Source organism: Poecilia mexicana, unplaced genomic scaffold (genome assembly GCF_051168715.1).
Source record: "Poecilia mexicana isolate PSO_F unplaced genomic scaffold, ASM5116871v1 scaffold_9, whole genome shotgun sequence".
Classification (NCBI taxonomy): Eukaryota; Metazoa; Chordata; class Actinopteri; order Cyprinodontiformes; family Poeciliidae; genus Poecilia; species Poecilia mexicana.
This window is the reverse complement of record NW_028263378.1, coordinates 33,145,260-33,167,610: the sequence shown is the minus strand read 5'-3', so window position 1 is coordinate 33,167,610 and position 22,351 is coordinate 33,145,260. Positions and strand designations below refer to the sequence as shown.

General features: G+C 40.1%; 1 protein-coding gene across 3 annotated transcripts in view; it reads right to left on the bottom strand.

Annotated features, from left to right (window-relative positions):
• zfr (zinc finger RNA binding protein) overlaps positions 1-22,351 on the bottom strand; it is a 67,971-nt gene that overhangs the window by 13,540 nt on the left and 32,080 nt on the right. For 2 of the 3 annotated variants that reach the window (XM_088009166.1, XM_088009167.1), the window contains exons 12-17: positions 17,626-17,791; positions 15,920-16,122; positions 15,559-15,709; positions 12,075-12,216; positions 10,117-10,214; positions 9,222-9,317 (exon numbers count right to left, since the gene is read on the bottom strand). In XM_088009166.1, coding sequence (XP_087865292.1) covers positions 9,222-9,317; positions 10,117-10,214; positions 12,075-12,216; positions 15,559-15,709; positions 15,920-16,122; positions 17,626-17,791 — 856 coding nt within the window. The remainder of the gene's footprint in view (positions 1-9,221; positions 9,318-10,116; positions 10,215-12,074; positions 12,217-15,558; positions 15,710-15,919; positions 16,123-17,625; positions 17,792-22,351) is intronic. The other variant, XR_015764332.1, reaches the window with a different exon arrangement.

The window sequence follows — 22,351 nt, the reverse complement described above, 5'->3', positions numbered from 1 at the left end:
CTTGATTCTCCTGGACTTATGTGCTGCATTTCACAGTCAACTCAACCGGCTTCACTTCACTACCGGCTGCACCTACACTGCCCTCGGTTAGTTCCAGTCTTACCTACAGACCTAAGCGGGCAGTGGGATGCTTTTATATTAGAACACAGGTTGAGTGAAGTAAAGCCGTACCATTTTAAACAAATTGTAGTCTGCCTGTAAATTGTAGTCTGCCACTGTTTGACCAAAGAGACCAGAACACTAAGACGGTTTTTTTAGGCAAAATAATGTAGAACTAAATAAATTTACACAAGAAAATGTCGAAAATTGCACAGAAACTCAAAATAACCTATCGTCACTTTGACCGGTAGAGGCTCAGCTTTTTAGGAAGGAGGCATGACAACAAAATCACATTTGAACCGACACCAATTTCATACTAGTGAGACAGAAAAGCTAGTTTTTATACGTTGGGCAATTTCACCACTCATACCAAGTAAACAAAACAAACAAACATTATTTACACAAACCTAACAAAACAATAAACAGTACCAACAAATATTTACATGCAAATCATTAGAACTAAACGAAAATCAATCAAAAAAATTAATTGGGGCATGCCATAGCAATGCATAGGGAGAGCAGTGACTGACCTGCTTCGCAGGTCAGTCACTGCTCTCCCTATGCATTGCATGGCAGGCACCTATTGTTCTACACCCAATAGAATGTCTCTTTATATCTTTATTTTTCTTCCATTACCGTTAATGCGGCCCGTACCGCTGCGTGCCCACCCACAAAAGTGGTATCAAATCGTGCGGTTCGATGCCGAGAAGGGAGCTATTATTTTTATTGGGGATCGGTGTTACGATGGCGACGTAAAAAGCGAAAAACGAGCAAAATTTCCAACTGCCAAACCTTAGAGTGTAACTGAAACCAACTGACGCTTTTTTAGAGTGAGAAAAAGAGTGGAATTTTGACCCCAAAAATAATTTTGTTCTAAATAAGGTGGAACACTTTAATACAGAGGGCAGAGCAGAAGGTCAGAACTACAACATGGTGGAACAGAGGAGGGCTGAGCTGGCAGTTAGAACTACCTCCTGTTTTTGGCATTAGACAGGTAGATTAACCAAACCACTGTTACACATTGGTTATGAAAATGAAGTTTACTGAAAGTTTCAAAATAAGACTCTGCAAATTCCACTCACGAAAGTGCACCGCCGTAGGCAGTGCAATAATTTAAATCTTTTTTTATGTTTGTTTTCTCAGGATAGTGAACTGCCTTGCTGCGCAAGGCAGTTCATTAACATTAGCATTTCATGGGTCTCTAAGATGGAAATCCTTCCCCAGCTTTCTGTCTCACACACACAGCAGTTGGCTGAGGGCCAATCGCTATAGCAACAGAATCCAGAGAAAGGCCATAACTGCCATAACTGTAGTTCTATCTATGGCCAAGACTCAGTTAAAACAGAGGCCTGAGCAGCATGTCAGAACTAGAAAATTCCGCAGAAATTTTAAGGGGCATGCCAAAGTGTGCCCGTCGGTTTTCAATCAAGCGTTCTGATGCAAAAAATTAGCATTAATGCTAAAGAAAGCTTCAATGTAGTCAATAACCTGTGGAGAGTCAGAAGCATGTGGACTAAGCTGTACTTGTACCATTCAGTATGTTGCATACGGTAAAATTAGCCAAAATGCTAATAATAGCATGAATGGTATCAGTAGAATGTGGGGTATCACTACCATGATGTCACCCATTGACTCAGTCCAATCAGTACTCTAAACATGGCTAATAAGTAAATAAATTGGCTAAAAGCTTATTTTAGGTAAAATGCTAATGCGTGCAAGGAAGTGCACTAGTGGGTGGCAGTGAAATGCTAATGTTTGTGCTGAAGACATTCTATTGGGTGTAGAACAATAGGTGCCTGCCATGCAATGCATGGAGGCAGTGACTGACCTGCTTTGCAGGTCAGTCACTGCTCTCCCTATGCATTGCTTATGGCAGGCCCCAATAATAAACAGACATTCTATTGGGTGTAGATTAATAGGTGCCTGCCATGCAATGCATGGAGGCAGTGACTGACCTGCTTCGCAGGTCAGTCACTGCTCTCCTTATCCATTGCTAATGGCATGCCCCAACTACAACATGGCGGAACACTCAATTATTACAGAGGAGGAGATGGCTGGTATTATAAACTACTTGTGCTTTGAGCATTATATAACTCATTTATCCTGATTACTATTACACATGAAATTAGTGTGGCAATTTCAAATGAAGCTTATTAAAAATTTTCAAAATATAAGTCTTGACAATTTTTACATCATGTAATTGCTCTTTTTACATACATTTCTGCAAAAAGTTCTGAGCTCAGCGCACACCATTTTTCTCTCATCACTGCAATTACTGTGAATGAGCTACAGATATGAATCGCGGTACTAAATGAGACGACAAATAGCCCTCTCATATGCTTCAAACGCCTTTCGAATACGTATCACGGTTCCCGACTGGAAAGGAGTTGTTCGGACAGCTTTTTGGAGTGAAACTGGCTGGCTCAAACAGAATTGTTTCTCCCCCTGTGTGTCTCTCTCACAGCTGACAGAGAGGCTTGATCACTATAGCAACAGAACACAGACAAAAGCCGAACTGCTCCTTAGGACTACAAAAACGCCATCTTTGTAGTTCTAAACACGATGGAACACTTTACTACAGAGGCCTGAGCAGAAGGTCGGAAGGTCAACATGGTGGAACCCTGAATCATTACAAAGGAGGGCTGAGCTGGCAGTTAAGAAGTACATAATGGTGGAACTCTGACTTATTACAGAAAGAAGGTGAGCAGAATGTTATAACTACAGACAGGGCAGAATGTTCTGGGCATTAAACTGTTTAACCCAACCACTGTTAGACATGGGATTAGTGTGGCCATTTAAAATGAAGCTTACTGAAAATTTAAAAATAAAAGCCTGAATATTCCTCTCAGGCCTTTATTATGTTTTTCTCTCAGGTTAGTGCAGAGAGAACTACAGATTTAAATCGCTGCCCTCTTATATGCTTCAAAAAGTTTTCGGATTGCTCTTATGGATGCTGAACAGTAAGCCGCTTTCATCAGAAAAACTAACTGCTTCAAACAGTTAGAATTCTGTCTCTCCCTGTGTGTCTCACTAACATGATAGTTGAGCTGCTCTTTAGAACTACAATGACTGAAGGTCAGAACTACAACATGGCGGAACTCTCAGATACCACAGATTAGGGCTGAACTGGCATTTAGAACTACTTGCTGTTTTGGGCATGGATTAACCCAACCACTGTTACACATTTTATTGCTGTGGTCAATTAAAATGAAGCTTAATGAAAATGTCAAAATAAAAGCCTTGATATTTTTCACATCAGCTAATTGCTACTTTGGGCTTTATGTAAATGGTTTAAACAAACTACTGTTACACATTGAATTGGTGTGGTAGTTAAAATGAAGCTTACTGAAAGTTTCAAAATAAAAGTATGCATATTCCTCTCATGCTGGTGCAACGCCGTAGGCGTTGCAATAACATTAAGCTTTTTTCGCATTTTTTTCCTCAGGATAGTGAACTGCCTTGCGCAGCAAGGCAGTTCATTAACATTAGCACAAGTTTGTGCACAACATTAGCACAAACTTTAGCATTTTACTGCCCCCACTAGTGCACTGCCTTGCACAGCAAGGCAGTGCACTAGTATGTCCCATGTTATGGAATGGTATGTTCCAGGAGCTTTTAAGGAGCACCAGGAGCATTTGTCTCCCTTTACTACTCCACCCTGCTGAGGAGACACACCCAAAAAGGTAAGACTCAATCAACTAACCCCAAACTGAAACAAACTGACATTTCCCCCACATTCTCACTGTACAAGAAAGATGGTCAGTCCCTCTGCCTCAAAGATTGTAACTAAATGTCACAATGTAACTGAAATAAAGAACTGAAACAAAAAGCATTTGTTCTGTAAATAAATTAACCCTTTACATCCGACCATTCTAAACCTTCATCTCCACTGTCATATCTGGGTCATAATTGTTGAATACGATGCTTGCCACTATTGTATTTGTATTGGCGCTAATTTGTGAAGCGGAAGGTTACGTGCTTATAAAGACAAAAAAGGCGGAGCCTCCTTGCTTCTTTTTGTTCTCCGTCTTCGGTCACAGAGCAGGGCAGCGTGACTGCCAGTTAAATTGATAATGTCTCCTGTCTCCTATCTATTTTCATAAGTAAGTTAATACTTCTGCAAAGATGTATTCACGAGGTACAGATGATGATGAAGAGTCCAGAGACTCCCGTGGAAATAATAGGAGATCCGTTGCAGAAGTACCAACAACAATCCTTAGATTTTGTTTTCAAAAGCTAGTACGGTGAGGTAGTAAGCTCCGGAGCTTCGCGCAAAGAATAAAACCTCTCAACTCTGGATCTTTCTGGATCCATAAATGTGCCTGTATGATTCTACGTGATGGTGGTTTGTGTTGGCTGCGTTTATCTAACTATTGTACTGAAAAATAATGAGTGCTAGCGTGCTAAAAGCTACCACGATCTATAAATCATAGGGATGGGCGCTGCGTCTGGGTTTGCCTTGGATCTCTGCGTTCCTCTAGTTCCTATAAATCTGTGAACTCGTCTGTACAAACATACAGCGCTCTGGGACAGGTTGATTGTCGGAAAAGTACCGTATTTTCCGGACTATAAGGCGCACCCAAAAGCCTTAAATTTTCTCAAAAATCAGCAGTGCGTCTTATGTGTGCACTGAATTCCAAAATCTATCCCTGACACAGAGACGCAAAGTGTACAGTACATACACTAGCAGCGATAAACCAATTAGAGGACATTATGTAAAACATAAAGTACGTACGCCAGCAGCAATAAACCAATCAGAGAATTGTTGTCTGAGTTCTGCAGCATACGCCTCCGGTAAAAACCAGATAGGTTTTTCCACGCATCACCGTCCCCGTTCATCTGCGACTCCTTGCGTGCCCATCTCACTGCTACTGTGAAAAAGGAAGTGAAGCAAAGTAATTCGGAGTTTGCCGTCATTCCGGGAGGATTAACAAAAGAACTCCAACCGCTGGACATTGGTGTAAACGGGGCGTTCAAAAAGAAGTTGAGAGCGGCGTGGGAGTGATGGATGACAGACTGCGAACACACGTTTACTAAGACGGGGAGGCAGCGCCGGGCGAGTTACGCCACCATGTGTGAATGGATTATGGATCCCTGGGCTAATGTATCTGCCTTAACTGTTGTCCGAGCTTTCGCGAAAGCCGGCATCATTGCTGAACAGCCATCTGGCAACGAGTCTGACTCCAAAAATGATGAGAGGGAACCTGGCATGTTTGATGGCGAAATTGCCCAGCTGTTCAATCCAGATACAAAAGAGGAGGAATTTGATGGATTTGTGGAAGAAGAATAAAAAATAATGTGAGTGTATTGTTACATAGTAGAATAAAGTTAAACTTAAGTTAATGTTTTGTTTTCGTTACCTTTTTTTTCTTTTGTTGACCGTATGTTTTAGCATGCGTCTTATAATCCGGTTCGCCTTATGTTTGGGTTAAATACAGAAATGGACGCCATAATTGAGAGGGCGCCTTATAGTCCGGAAAATACGTTAAGTGTCACCCTTAGGGTTTTACAGGGTGAAAAAAATGGGCTCTTTGCATGTCAGTTTCCGCGTTCGGGGAAAAGCGGCTCGGTTGTTTCCGATCTACTGAAAATGGCATTTTACACTAGGTGCTTGCAGGGCTTGGCCGAGGTATGTACAACGATCCGAAGCCCCAACAAGTCAGCTGGAGAACAGTTTTAAGATGTACGCCTCGTTATACATTCACCGACACGAAGATGAGTTTAATTTTCTTAAACTTTGTGGCTAAGATTAATCTTAGCTAATGCTAGTAGGCAATATTATCGGACATTGTTCTAGTAAAAATGTGCTATTTAAGTATCTAAACATTCTAATGGACCTAATTTTTAAGTATATTGTGTGTTTGTTGTCGATGGTGTCACAGACTAACGGGGTTCGGTTACGGTTCGGGCTTTTTACTTCCGAAGCACGACGAAGCACAATAAGCCTCATAGCTTAACAGTAGCGCAGCTCTGGTGTCAGAGATCTGGTTCAGCTGTTCAGGTTCAAAGTTGCTGTTTTTAGAAAAATATGACCGTGTTGCTTCATGTCTCCGTGTTATTTTGTTTTATTACCTTTGCATGTTTCTTGTTAAGAGCTCGAATAGGACGGTGTTTACAGCAGTGTGTACAGGCGGATCAGTTGCTCGGCTGTCTGGCTCTGGTCTGCTCTCTCGTTCCCATAAACTCGCCCCTTTCAGGCTGAATACAGAAGTGATTAAACAGAAATAACTCAGGAGGCTCCTTTATTTACCATCCGTCTCCCCCAGTAGTTTTAGGCTGAAGAAGCTGATCAGGAGTGAAGTGAAGGCTGCAAACGTTGCTGTGCGGTGTTAGCTTTAACTGGTAGCGACAAATATTTATAAGCCACCATGTTATTAATTCAGGATTGCTTGGAAATTAATGAAAACTTAATTTCCATGCGAAGACACCAATGTTCATAGTATTGCTTTTTTTGCGTCTGAAATACGATTTTGTCTTTTCTAGTTGTCATGGTAACTCAAAGCAGAAACAAGTGAGCCGCACTGGCTCATGCAGATGTGACGTCAACGCCGTAGGTGCAAAGAGCCCATTATTGCTCCATCTTATGCAGTTCGAATTCTACAGGCATTTGAAAATAGGTGCAAATGGGAGCGCCTGCGCTCCCGTCAGAGGTAAAGGGTTTTAAACATAATATCAATAATCATTTATTAGGGATTGTCTCCATCAGACCTATTTAGTTACACTTTAAACTAGAAGAAAATGCTACAGTGATTTTAATATGACCAAAAGCAAATAAGACTGGAGAATATTTTCAGTAGTTATATTGTTATCAGAGGTGGGACCAAGTCACTGTTTTGCAAGTCTCAAGTAAGTCTCAAGTCTTTGTCCTCAAGTCCGAGTCAAGTCTCAAGTCAAGTCAGGCAAAAGTCGAGTCCAGTCACAAGTCGTCAGCTTGGAATTTCAAGTCCTTTCGAGTCATTTTTTAAAAATAATGTTCCAATTATGCCAAATGTAAATAATAGACACTGTTCTTTTAAAAGTCAAACACGCAATAGACTCATTGCAAATAAAACAGTGGTTTTGAATTTGGATGTGATGGTAAAATAAATATCCGTCAGTCCAAGTGGGGTAAAATCTACAGCTAATTTCACATCTCAGTATTGATAAAAAATATGTCTGAATCAAGCTTGCCAGAATCACTAACCAAGACACAAAATAATGTGCTACATTGCCATCCAGAAACACTCAGAACTAGCCCACATTATTACATTCAGGATCCTTACAATTGTACTTTTTTTTTTACTTTTACAGCAATTTCTGAAGGATAGCAATGTTACTGGATTTTTTTTTTTTTTTCATTGAATAATTGGGGAAAAAAAGATTAGGGTCTGCGAACCCGACCCTAAACTTAAAGTATGGTTTGAGTTTTTTCCCTACATTATGGAGCAAAGGAAATTAGAAGACATTATGGAGATGATAGGTTTTGGATGGGCGATGTGCCCCTATTGCATAAGCAATACTGCAGAATGACTGCTATCATTAACGATACAGGGAAGAAGCTTTTTAGTTTTCTTGCTATGCTAGCGAAGTCGTTAGCTAGCAGCTAGCTAATATCACAACAACAGCAGCCTAATTTCTGTATGACAAAAATACTGAATCGATAAGAACAGTTTTTCCTCACCTGGCTGTCTCCTCCCACTCAGTAGTTCTTCAGAGAAAGGCAGACGCAGAGGCCTGTCAGTGTCTGTTGTATTTCATTACCTCTCTGCTTAAACCGCTGAAGCAGAAACGATACTACAACATTTTCCGTCATCTGACAAGTAGCAAGCCTTTTTTTATTTACCAAAAACAGTTCTGTAATCTGGAACGTTCGTTATGTTGAGCTCCGCAGTTAGCCGCCTTATCTCACTGTGCGAGAGTCATTTTGTGTCGTGTGTCACGGGCAAAAGGGTCAAAGGTAAAAAGGAGACCGGAGGACTTATGTTGTACAAAAAAACCCCAACAAAAAAACAAATAATTTTAGTACATGTTATTCTGTTAAGAGGGCTTAGGAAATAATACAAAAATAAATAAATAAATAAAAATTTGGACCAAAAGGGAACTTGGGGGCAAGGAGCAAAAGGGGCAGGTGCTCAAGCACCCCTAAACCCCCCTCTGCACGTGCCTGTTATTGTGGATACGTTTGAATCACCGGATTTATACAGCACGACTAAACATAGCATACAAGTGAAAGATAAGCGGTATCAACACAACCCAGAGTTGCTAGCACGATGTTAGCAAGTCCGTTGTCTCATAGTAAAAGAAAAGTACTGCTCATCTTTCTTTGTGCAACTTCAAATGCCGAACAGTTGGAAGTTGCATCTTCATCTGAGATCCTCTTCTTGCAGGTTTTGCATGTTTCACTCTGTTTTTAGTTGAATATTTCATGATTGATGTACCCAAAAGAAATTACTCACAAGAGCATATCTGCTCCGAGCGTTTTTTCGTCTCTCGATTTTTTCCCCAGTTATTTTTAAATCCTGTTAATTTGATCGGTTGTGCTGCATCTATGCACACATACATACGGAGTGCGGAAAAACAAAGGGACGGTCTGCGCCTGTTAATACGGAATGAGTGAAATTAATTAATGGGGCCACTTTATAATGCGTTTTAAATTTTTGACTTGAGTAAAATATCAAGTCTTTTCAAGTAAAGAGCTTCAAGCCAAGTCAAGTCCCAAGTCAATGGTGTGAAAGTCAAAGTCAAGTCCGAGTCTGAGCATTTATTCAAGTCAAGTCTCAAGTCTCGATTTTAATGACTCGAGTCCGACTCGAGTCCAAGTCATGTGACTCGAATCCAACTCGAGCCCAAGTCATGTGACTCGAGTCCCCACCTCTGATTATTATCATGATAAATGTTAAATGGGAAAAATGCAATATACAGGACAAAAACAAAGGCAACATAAAGAGTGTCCATAAAGTGAAATCTGAATATTTAAGCCATTTTAAGCTGTATTTATCAGCAAAATCTACTGTGGCCTTCACATGCTGAGCTATGATAATGAAGAAAAGCAAAGATAAACTACAAACTAGACAAAAAAAAAAAAAAAAAAAACTAAATGAGCTAAGCGTATGAATCAGCTATCAGCATTATTGTGAACTTACCCATCCAGGGAAAGGTGACCATGTGGGGACTCGCTGACAGAGGTCTCTCAGGATTCGGATGATGATCACGCAGGACTGAAGACCATTGGCTCTAGCCTTTTGAGGCAATACAGTTAGGTTTATAGCGTGACCAAGATTGACAAGAGATAAATGGACCAAACAAGTGAATCAGTTACATTATAGAGGTCCAATCACTACTGTGCATAATGGAAGCTTTAATACAGTCTGATGTGTTTAAGCCAAACATTTGCATTTAGCTGCCATTCCCAGTAGTCTTGTACCTTACAGTTAGTAAAGGAGTTATGAGTTTACAAGATGCACAAGAGTTAGGACTTCTCTTGCCATCTTCTAAACCCTGACCCCATACTGATTGTAGTTTCTCACAAACAAGGACTGAGAAGTACAACAGTCCACCTGAGAGAAGAGTATAGGGACTGAAAGAGGCAAAGAAATCAGAGTTCCTAAGCCCATGTTTTTTGCTCAGGTAGCAAAATCACAGGAAAGTACTCAGATGTTCCCTTTTCTCTCAATCCCTATTCTATAAAAAGTTAAGGATGAAAATACAAACGTTGGACATAAAGGCATTTGTGCAAGTTATTTTGCAGCCTTATGGAATTTCATTTAGTAGTCGAAAAATGCTGAAAATAATACAAGGATGCCAATTCAATGAGTTTATTAAAGTTTTATATGAAGGATTCAGATGGGCTGAGATTTATAATATATACAATGGACATAAATCAGATTATCAGAGTGGCATCCTTGAATATACGTTTTTTTCTTGGTTCAAATATGAACTGTCCTGTTTATTTAAAAAAAAGAAAAAAAGGTTTTAAAACTCAATTAAAAAAATACATCTCATAAGGCTACAATGAGAAAGTAAAATGATGTTCCGAACCTGGAACCACTTAGCGTGGCGCAGAGCAGCCAGAGCGTCAAGGCATTTTTGCCTGTCCAAGACGTCCGCTGGGTCTTTCACCATACCCGAGGTTACATCTAAAAATGGATTTCAAGTGTCAAAACGATGATGGGGAATGGGTGTTTGACCAGGTCAGCGAGGCTGGCATAGAACAAACACATTGCCACACATACCAATGTTTCTTTCTAACAAAGCTTTATACTTATTCTGTGCTTAGTAATTAAAAAAATAAATACAGTCCGACAAAAAAATGACCCTGCTGAGGAACGAAGCTAATGGTAGCTGGCTGTGTACTTCAACTAATTCTCAAATGGGTATGAAGTTACTGATTCAACAGACTCACTTAAGTGTTCAGTTAAAAACTTGAGTTTTGAATAAGAACCATTTAGGCCAAAACCATTTTATCAGGTAAAAATGTGAAACTTGAATAAAACTTTTTTCTGTGGATAATATTTATTCACAGTAAAGTTTGAATGTCTACCAATCAGTCATATGAACTAAAAATTTTAACAAGAAAATGCTAAGAAGAAAAAACCTGATAAAAAGTGGCATGGGAATAGCAGGTGTGGCAAAGTTTTTGGGATGTGAGAAAACCTTGGTCAAAAATCCTTCCGAGACTGGTGGGCCATATGGGATTCACTAGTGGGACACAATCCTCTGAGGGTGGGTGTGGTGTGTGTATGAAGGATAATTCAATATTATGCAAAACTGTGTATAACTACAATTTTTAAAAAAGGAGGAAGCAATGGTTGCCAAAGAAGAATAAATGACGATTAGCCAAAAACAAAGGGGTTAGATATCACTGCATGCATACCTAACATCAGTAGGCTGGAATAAGACCCCAGCGGTCATTAAAGCTTGTGCTCCGATGCAACCATAGATTCCTCTACAGAAACCTTCTTTCCTGAACTTTATACAATACTCCCCTAAGAATAATGAAAAACAATACATTTTCCACTCATTGGCTTGATATTTTCTCTATTTGAATTGATTTATCAGTGTTAAAATCATTTATCCTCATCTTTTGTTGCCAGTCAAATCTAAAATGGCAAAGAGTTGTCTTAGAGAGGAATCAATCTCAAATTTGAGTGTTTGTAAAGAAAAAAAAAAAAGGTCAACTCAGGGGAGCACTTCAGAACAGGGGACGTAAGCATGGTGAACCATTCACCAGCACACAAGAAGAACATTTGTTTCCTGTGGGAAAATTACATCAATTTCCTCTGCTCTTACACAATTCCGGTTTCACTGCAGCATTTAAACAAATTCAGCTCGTCTACTTCTTTGTCAAGAAATGATTATCTTAAACTGATCTCAAACTAAATATAGGGAAAAGATGTAATCATGTCTTCCATTGAGTATAGCCAACAATACACATGGAAACAATTCCCTGAAACACAGGAAACAAAATAGAATCTCAACTTGGAATAACTAGACTTAACACAAGGCAAACACTGATCATGCTTTGTTCCAAGGATAAAAGAAAGCATTTGAGAGGTAGGAATCACAGAGCAGAAGATGGAAGAGCAACACTGCTGGCACTTTCCTTTATTTCATTTGATAAACAAGCTAATGTGACCCATAAAACCACAATGGGAGTACAGGTAAACTAACCAGGTTATGGATCTCGCAGAGGCTCTTGGCTCCAGACCAGTAATAGAGGTCATGCATGTCATTGAAAAAAATGATCTGTTTAAAGAACAAGGAGGGAAAACAAGTTGTCCTGCAAACCCCAGACAAGAGAGAGCTCTCACAATCCAAATGACAAAAAAAAAAAATCTATAGAAAGATGGAAATTGATCCAATGTGTGAACCTTTGAGGTGTGCCAGCAGAACAATGCTCTTTGGGAATATCAACCAACATACTGAAACTGTTTGCATAGAGAGAGCAGAAAGACAAAAAAAAAGTGCAATGGGAAGGCTGTGATGCGTTTCCCAACCTCCTTCCCGGCCCGGCTCCTCTCTGATGACCGGTGAAGTTAATGTGATTGTCACTTGCATCTTCGGCTCAATGCAAGAAGTTAGGATGATAGCCGCTTCCTCCATCGATCCCTTGACCTCATATTTGTCTGGTGTTACTAGCTGCAGGGACAAAGAGAAAGGTGTAGACATAAATGGACACTAAATGGACAAAAAATGTAATTTTACCTTCCGGCCAACTGGTTTTGCTCCAGATTATAGCACATCATATTTAGTTTCACTGTGGTTGTCGTAACTAGTGGTTATGACTATATGTGATGCTGGGGTTCAATTCTCAGCTTGATCGGTGGGACAGGTTAATCTAACTTTGAGTCTGTGAACACACAACAGCGAAGCAGCCAGTCTGTGATCATAGGAGCCAGGGTTTATATCTACAAGTGCACAGAGTGCAGTGTTTTGCCCAATCATTGATCTTTCAACAATCTGACTTGTTGATTCTGATTTTGGCAGGGAATCGCTGGGAACTCTGAACAACAACAGTAATCCATTAAAAGTGCTAAATGGTAAACGGGGCCAAGTTCAGGCAATGTCTGCAAAGACCCTGAAGTTCAAATGGTGTAAACAGTATTAATTAAAACCATTAATATCCCTAATCGTTCTCAGGGTTCTAGAGATTCTGTGCCAAAAACACATTATTGATGACCACTGAGGTGGTGAAATAATATTGTGGTACTACTACCTTGTGGCAATGGTTTTATGACATGTTTTGCCAATTACCAATTTTAGTTTGACGACATCCTTATGAAATCTCGGCACTCCTGCTGTCGCCATATTTTTTCCTATCTTGAAGTATAAGATAAGCCTGACGCATGTCAGGCAGAAAAGGTTCTGTTGAGTGCTGTGGGGGAGGAGTGGATGGACTGATTGGAGCAGATGGACAGACAGCATATTACAAGAAGGGGGAGGAGGTCTGACTGTACGCCAATTCCTGATTTAATTTGGGTATGCCTTTTCAGGCATTTTTGGTGATTTAGGGCAGTGTTTTTCAACCACTGTGCCGCGGCACACTAGTGTGAGTGATCGTCAGGTGTGCCGTGGAAATTATCCAATTTCACCTACCGTATATTCCGGATTATAAACTGCTACTTTTTTCCTAAACTTTGAACATGCGGCTTTTCTGTGGATTTTTCTTCAACCACCAGGGGGCTCTTTAGCAGGAAGTGAATCATTGGAAGTCAAAATTGGAAATCAAAGAAGAAAGTGCTAATTTTCATTTAGACCAAGCACATGCTAGCAGCAGGCATGATGGAGAAATGTTGTCAAACTCATATGATGCAGCTTCTAAGTTGAGGAGTATCGATCTGGCAGTACAGGAGGGAAATAAAGCCGCTGCACATAAACTCGGTCTGAACAAAACCGGATTTGGAGACGGAGAACTGCGTCCTTAATATATCCAGCAGTTATTAGGATGCAGCCCTCTGCTGGGTCCTTATGGGAAACTAAGAGCAGCAGAGATACCAGCAGCATAGACATCATATACGTTAATGTCTATGACCAGCGGCCTGTAGCCCGGTGTGGCTGATATATAAGTTTCAGGGGGGAGAGGGTGTTCAAAAAAATTTGAAGGTACAGTTTATAGTATGGTGTGCTCATAGTCCGGAAAATACGGTAATTGGTCTTAAAAGATTTTTTGAAAACAAATTGATTATCTGCAAATATGCATGAATGTTACTACATTCATGCATCACACACGACAGTGTTCACCCATCCTGCACACAGACTGTTCCAGCCGCTCCTCTCAGGCGGGAGACTGAGGAACATCCAGACCAAGACCACCAGGCTGAGAAACAATTTCTTCCCTTTATTGGTCAGACTCCTGAACTCAAGCTGAACCTAATTCAGTTTCATCTCAAATTATTTACACACACACTTTTTTAAACACATATCACAAGAATTACTTTTTTCAAATGTATCTTATGTATTAGATTTCTTAATCTGGGACCTGAGTCCAAATTTTGTGCCACAAACAAGCAAAGGTGATATGACAATAAAAAAAATCCTTTAATCCTTATTCAGTAAACTACCTGGCACCCATCTTTGTTTTGTCTGAACAAATATCATCAGCCTACATGCTGACATGTCTCTGGCAACTATTTGGAGCTGTTTTGTGTGGCTTATACTAGCCTGTATTGCAGTGTTGTAGTAATCGAGACCGGTCTTGGTCTCGAGACCAGTTTTAATGAGACCGCATTTGGTCTCGGTCTTGTCTCAAACTCGGGGGCTGAGGACTTGGGATTTTATTTCAAGACCAGTCAAGACCGCAACAGTGGAAATAGACACAAAAGCTATAAATAGCTGGGCAAGGCATACCTGTCAAGTCTCCTGTTTTGGCAGGGAAACTACCGTTTTTGTATCCCCCTTTCCTGCTGTGCTCCCGTATTAGCATTTTCCCATAAATATTCCGTATTCCCCTCCCGGGTCTTTCGTTCATGCAGTTTTTATTGCTCCGGACTTGCGTTCAATCTGTCTCCCACCACTCCAAGCCCCCCAACTCCAGGTGACATTTCCTGTATTCTCAAACCCAAAGCTTGACAGGTATGTATGGGGTATGGTGAGAGTTTATTTATTAAACTGATTGGAGAGGAACACAAACTAAAAGCTGGAGTATAGAAATTTTTTATAAGCATATTTGTGAGTCTGCCTCCTTATTGCTCCCAAACTCTGGAACTCACTCCCACCTGATCTCTAACACAGACTCTTTACCACACTCAAATCCATACTCAGAACTTAAGTAGCCTACTCCCTTTGATTCCAATTGCAATGTCTTTTTAAATTTTATTTTGTACTTTATTTTACTATGCATTTCAATTTTGTGTCTCTTATGTTAATTGTGTAAGGTGACCTTGAGTGTCGAGAAAAGGACCTACAAATAAAATTTATTATTTCTATAAGATTCAGCGGTAACACTTTATTTGAAGGGGGGTGAATAAGACTGTCATGACACTGTCATAAACATGACATAACACCTGTCATGAACATGAATAAGCCTTCATGAATATTTATGACTGGTGTCATAAAACGTCATTCGGTAAATTATGACACTTTTAATACAAAGTTGACATTATTCAAAATGTCTGTTAGAACAACTTGACATTAACCAAGAAATCATTGCTGATATAAATTTGTTATAAAAGTATTACTGACTGCACTTTAAAAATTAGGTAACTTTATGTTATTAAAGGTAAAGTTTAAACAGTAATGATTTCTTGGTTAATGTCAAGTTGTCATAACAAAGACATTTTGAATAATGTCAACTTTGTATTAAAAATTTACCGAATGACGCTTTATGGCAACAGTCATAAATATTCATTAAGACTTATTCATGTTCATGACAGGTGTTATGTCATGTTTATGAAAGTGTCATGACAGTCTTATTCACCCCCCTTCAAATAAAGTGTTACCGATTCAGCATATTCATTTGGGAGACATGTATGTAAACAGTACTGTTAGCTGTTTGGGGAGGTGCTCCACAATGCAGGCCAGCAGACTTTCTGTGGGCTTGTCAGAGCAGAGCAGCACTAGGTTGACGTTCTTGTCTCCACGGAGCAGCAGGCCTTTAGCTAGGACACCGACCCTCATGACACCCTTCAGCACTCTGGAGAGTTGGGAAAGAAATATGGGCAATGGAAATGTGCACAAAAAACAAGTAGCTCTTAAATGTTACACTAGCATTTGTTTAAGAGTAACACTGAAAGTGTGGAGTAAAAACTCATCTCCAGTTTTAGACAATGACAGAGTCGAACCAGAGATCTGGTCTTAACAGGCTGGCAAAGAACAACACTTGTGTCGAAGACAAATGCCGCACCTGTCTTTGGTTGGTTCCTTCTTCTCTTTATCGTCCTCTTTGTCGTGTTCCTGATCTGAGATTATGTCAGAGACAAGTTTTAGAGCTCGCTCTGTAATTGACACAATCTTCTGAATGGACTGGAGCTCATCTTCAGATGGGTAAATGGCTGCATGCTTGGTCATGATGTAGCGGTCATCAGAAGAATCTGGACGACGGGGCGGCTGAAAGGGATACAGATTTTAAAGTAGATTCGGTTATTTAAATTGCAAAAAAAAAAAAAAAATAGCTACACAAAATAAATGTTTATTCTCATACATTTAAGTGCAATAATGTAGGGCTGAAACAATTAATTGCTTTTGGATTTTCCTGGAATGATTGAGTACACCCTTGATTCAGCCATGTTGGAGAAACACAGCAAAAAGACATATTCATACTCAGCGAAAATATTCTGTCACTGAATTGCACACAAGCCTAGACTTTGACTAGACCACTCTAAAACACCATTTAGCCCCTTTTGAACTGAAGGACCTGGGCTGGCTTCAAACCCAAAACCGGCGTTAGCACTTCCAGCCCAGTCCTGCTCCGATCCCTTGAGTCCCGAGAGCTGTGGTTCCAATCGGGCTGGCCACACAGGGCTGGTTTGGAGTCAGCTATTGATTGGTGCATTGCCTGGGGGTGAGGGGGGACAGAGAGGAGCCATCTTCCAGATCTCTGGGTCAGAGGAATGGCAGACTCTCAACGTTTGTCTCATCATATTCCATTTTTACTCATAAGTTTTGAAATGATAATAGCAACATATTTGCTTTTCTCCATTTTGTTCAAATATTATAACAAGCTGAAAGAGAATCCACTTTGTGTAATCACACAACAAGCAGAGAAATACATGAAACATTGTCTCTGCAATGGAAAGAAAAAGAAACAACATACACCAACTGTAGTACCAATAACTGAATACAAACAATAAAATTAAATGATTGTACTAAAATTGTGAGCTGAATCTGCAGTGGCCTGAACATACATAATCCCACAACTTCCTGGTCTGCAAGACTTGTGCGTAATCAAATATTTCAGGGTTTTAATGCTGATCTGAAGGATGAATTTGTATTCTGTCCAAATACAAGTCTAATACTCAATTGAATTTTGTCTTAATGATTTTGTTAAGAGCAAAGCTTGTTCTCAGATTCCTTGCTTTACAAGCGCTTACAGAAGGAACTGAACAACAAGAAACCAAAGTGTTCCACAGTCCAGGTCAATTCATGCAAAAACACCTTTTGAGTCATTCTCAGGTAATCGTATTGCTGTATTTTGGATCTGCAGCAGAATCAAAGACCAGCTCTGTACAAGAGCCGTCTTGGAGTGATTTCCATTGTCATGGGAAGGATGTGTGTTTTCTCCGGATGTGGATTATGACTTCACTTTGGTTTGCTGATCTCCCAAAATGTTAGAAATCGTTTTGTAACCCTTTCCACACCAACAGCTTGACTGTCAAATTATTATAATTTTTTTTTTTTTTTTTACAATTTTCCATATGTGTCGCTATTCGTAATCTTTCAGCCGAGAGCTTATGTAGCAAATAGATGAAATTTGAAAAATGCTTTATTTTAATAAATTCATTTATGTGATTTCCCTTTGCTCTGATGGTTCAACTGGACAGTAAAGCAAATGCTGCATTGTGGTTTAACTTGAGTGTAAAATACAAAGCAGAATAATTTATGGAGACCCACCATGGGACCCTGTGGCTGCAGACCTGGTAGACCTGGTCGGACTCCTAGAAGGCCAGGAGGGCCTGGGGGTCCCTGTATGTACCCCCCATCAGGCATTCGACGCCGATCGTCCCAGTGATGCTGCTCCTCCTCCATACGTCTCCAGTACATGTCTTCTTCATACCGCCTGTAAATGACGATATGTTGTTTGTATTCTTTTCACTGCTTTCACATTCATTCAGACAAACACCACTGGGCTTTATAAAAGAGCCTTCCTGATTCCCCACAAAAAGTCTATCTGCCCAACATAGACCTCCAGTGTGCTGGTGTAACCCAGGATATGGGCTAAATGGAAGGACATTAAGCTTTTCTTGTTGGACTTCTCAGTCTGTTCTGGGCTGCCCCAAGCATACCACTTACAAACTGTGTTTAAGTTTCTCTTTAAAAAAGTGGGTAAAGGTCATTAAAAAGTTTAATCACCACAAACAGATAGAAGTATATGTTTGTGGAGATTAAAATCCACCCGTGTTTCCTTCCAGCATCGATGGACCACAAATATAGAAGATGAGTAAAACAGGGAATCACTGCATTCTGTCATACAACTAAGAATGGGACTTATTAAAGTTTGAGGACATGAGCCAGACTTATGATATGTCTACAGAAAGAGAGACACTTTTATAGAAAACAATCCCATTTTTTCCCAAATACTAATTTTTGTGATTCTGTTACTCTGACTGACATGCACCTAAACAGTCTGTTGCTTGTCCTAGCAAGCAATAGACACACACATTACATACACACACACACACATCAAAAATCAAATCCAATTTGGTAACACTTTATTTGAAGGGGTGTGCATAAGACTGATGATTTTGTAAATTATGATAATTTAATGCAAAGTTGGCATCTTTAATGGACTTTCAACGCAACCTTTAGAGCAACTTTGCATTAAAAGTGTCATTATTTACCGAAAGACACTTCATGACAACTGTCAAACATTCATAAAGACTTCTTCATGTTCATGACATGTGCTATGTCATGTTTATGACAGTGTCATGTCAGTCTTATGCACACCCATTCAAATAAAGTGTTACCTCAAATTTTATTTGTATAGCACATTTCAGCAGCAAGGCATTTCAAAGTGCTTTACATCATAACACAAAAACACAGTCATGCAACATAGACTCAATCAAAACATTACATTAAGTCAAGTGCCATCATTAAATTGATTACGTTTCAAATGGAACTCTAAACGGTTGGGTTTTTAGTTGAGATTTAAAGGAAGTCGGTGTTTGAGCTGTTTTACAGTTTTCTGGAAGTTTGTTCCACATTTGTGGTGCATAGAAGCTGAATGCTGCTTCTCCTTGTTTGGTTCTGGTTCTGGGGATGTAGAGCAGACCAGGACCAAAAGACCTGGAAGGTTGGTACAACAGCAGCAGATCTTTAATGTATTGTGGTGCCAAGTTGTTCAGCGATTTATAAACAAACAGTATTTTAAAGTCTATTCTACAAGGAGCCAGTGTAGGGACTTTAAAACTGGTGTTATGTGCTCTAACTTCCTGGTTTTAGTAAGAACGCAAGCAGCAGCGTTCTTTATCAACTGCAGCTGTTTTTGTTTTTTTTTTTTGTTTTTTTTAGGTAGACCTGTGAAGATGCTGCTGCAGTAATCAATGCGACTAAAGATAAACACATGGATGAGTTTCTCTAGATCTCGCTCAAACATTAGTCCTCTAATCCTGGAGATGTTCTTCAGGTGATAGGTCAACTTCGTAACCGTCTTAATGTGGCTCTGGTCTTCAGGTCAGAGTCTATCACTCTCTCAGGTTTTGGGCCTGATCGCTAGGCTTTAGTTGTAAGAACTGAAGCTGTGCTTTGACTCTAGATCGCTCCTCTTTAGGTTCAAAAATAATTCCAGCTTTGTTTCTGTTCAGCTGGAGAAAGTTTTGGCACATCCACACATTTATCTGTTCTAAGCATCTGTTCAGTGATTGCATGGGTTCAGAGTCACCACCTGGTGACATCGTGATGTAAAGCTGTGTATCATCCACATAGTTATGATAGCTAATCTTACTTCTTGTTCTAATCTGAGCCAGTGAGAGCATATAAATATTGAATAAGAGGGGTCCTAGGATTGAACCATGGGGTAGACCACATGTGACCTCTGATCTCTTTGATGAGAAGTTTCCAATTGAAACAAAGAAATCCCTGTTCTTTATGTAAAATTCAAACTAGTTGAGCACTGGACCAGAGAGTCCAACCCAACTCTCCAGTCGATTCAGTAAAATATCATGATCAACAGTGTCAAAAGCTGCACTGAAGTCCAACAGAACCAGCACTGTGGTTCTGCCACAGTCCGTATTTATAAGGATTATCATTGAACACTTTGACTAGGCCAGTCTCTGTGCTGTGGTGAGCACAAAAACCAGACTGGAAGGAGCCAAAGCGGTTGGTTATCATTAGAAAGTAATTTAATTGTTTAAACAGCTTTTTCAATAACTTTGCTGATGAATGGGAGGTCGGAGGTCGGCCTGCAATTCTGCAGTACTGATTTGTCCAGATTCTTTTTTTATCAATGGTTTGATAACTGCTATTTTCAAAGCCTGGGGGAAAACACCTGATGAGAGCAATGAGTTTACTATTTGGATCAGATCATTAATGACAGGCAAGACTTTCTTAAAGAAATGTGTGGGTAGGACATCCAGACAGCAGGAACTTGAGCTTAATTGACTTATAATTTCTTCTAGGGTTTTATAATTAAGTAGTTGAAATTGGGTCATTTTTCCTGTATTTGTTTTGTTTGGCCACAGCATAGGTACCGGCTTTAGAGTGGATGTGCAGATCAATCCTCTGATTTTTTAAATTTTCTCTGGAAAAAAGCTGGAAAACTTGTTGCAGGCTACATTGGATTGAAATTCAGGTGGTAACGTCATAGGAGGGTTTGTGAGTCTGTCAACTGTTGCAAATAAAGCTCGATCTTTGTTAATGTTTTTGTTTATGACATCTGCAAAGAAAGCCTCCCTTGCATGTTTTATTGTTGAGTGATAGTAACGTAGTCTTTCTTTATAGATATAAAAAACGTGAAGTTTTTGTTCGGCTCTACGGCAGACATGTTGTGTTAGACTAGCGGTTCTCGACGTGGGCGGTACCGCCCCCGAGGGGGCGTTCAGAGGACGGCAAGGGGCGCTGGCGGACATTTTTACAAAAGGGGGGCGCTGGGATGCCTTTCGGGGGCGTTTGGTTGAAGGTAAACTTTACACCTTAAATGGACAACAATACCAGTTTAGACTTTGAGCAACTTGGTAAAACTGCATTGTGTAACATTAAATCATGCTTGGCTGCAACTGTATCGATGGCAGCTCTTCTTCTATTCAGTGTTTGTTAGCTTCTGTTAGCTTCTTGGCGCAGCTCCATTCTCCTGCTACTGGTAGCTGAAATCACGATACCCTCACTGTGTATCCCTCTGAAAAATGAACTCATTACCTCCATGGGTGAAACCCCGATAGAGAGTGTTCATTTTTTAGCGTTAACATCGATGCTGTAAGTGGTCCGGTATGAAACTGGGGTGATAGAACAACCAGCACTTTTAAATTTCAATAATTAGAATGCAGAAATTGTTTCCGTTGTTTAAAAGGTTTATGTCAGTCTGCCTTTTCCCCATCAATACGCTTCCCGACCTCCCTGCACCTTAGGGGCTTTAAAAAAAAAACAAAAAAAACTCTGAAACAGGAGAAGCGGGACATAAAACGGATTGACGAACTAGATGTGAATTATGGCATAAGACAGAGAATCCGACGTTGAACAGTGAAAAAAATCAACACATTTTACTACAATTTATGGCATTCCTAAATATTGAAGCCACGCCTCCTCCTATTTTATGTTTTCTATTCTCATTTGAAAAATTGTAGTTAGGAAGCACTGATTTAATGAGTACGGTTGGTTCATTATCGTCATTCAACCATGTTTCTGTCAGAAACAACCTCAATATTATGCTCAGTGATGAAATCATTAATTAATAGTGCTTTAGCACAGAGAGATTAGGTTTTTAAAGGAGCTAGTTTAAGTGAGTTGGTAGCTGACAGTTCGTCAGTCTGAGGTTCCTCTAGGCAGGGGATCAGTCTGAGTTTTGAATTAAGACTGCCATATTTTGTATTTCTGTTTTTTGTAAATTTTCTTGTAGTGATCTGGACAGGTAATGTCCTGTTTAGCAGTGCCGGGGGCCAGATACATTCTGGAGGAAGACAGGTGTAAAGATAATATCTGGACCCCAGTCTCAGACCTCAGAAATGCAGAGTTTTGGATCCTCTGGGAAGTCAGAGACAGGTGGCTTAAATGAAGTGAGGTCTGCTACGTGAGCGCTAAGGAGGGACGTGCCAAGGCGAACCTGTTGATTCATTCCATCTGTAAATTTGAGAAACTCTGGTCCAGAAGACATTTCTTCAAAGTCATCTTGTGAATGAGCGGACGAGCAGAGAAGGGAGGGGGTTGGGGGGAGGAAGAGAACCAGTCGCTCTGTCTCCAGTCAATGTTATATCAGTTTGTTTTGGAATAGTTTGCTCCTTATATGAGGAGGGTTCCATCCTAGTCAGACATCCTAGAGTCTGTTCTGTTCTTCTGGTTTGGTGCATCATGTAACTGGAAAAATAACTAAAAAATTAAATAAAATAATATCAAACGAGCGTGATACTTGACTACGAGGCGAGCGTAAAAGCTCCTCACCGGGCTGAACCTGCATGATGAGTGATTAGTG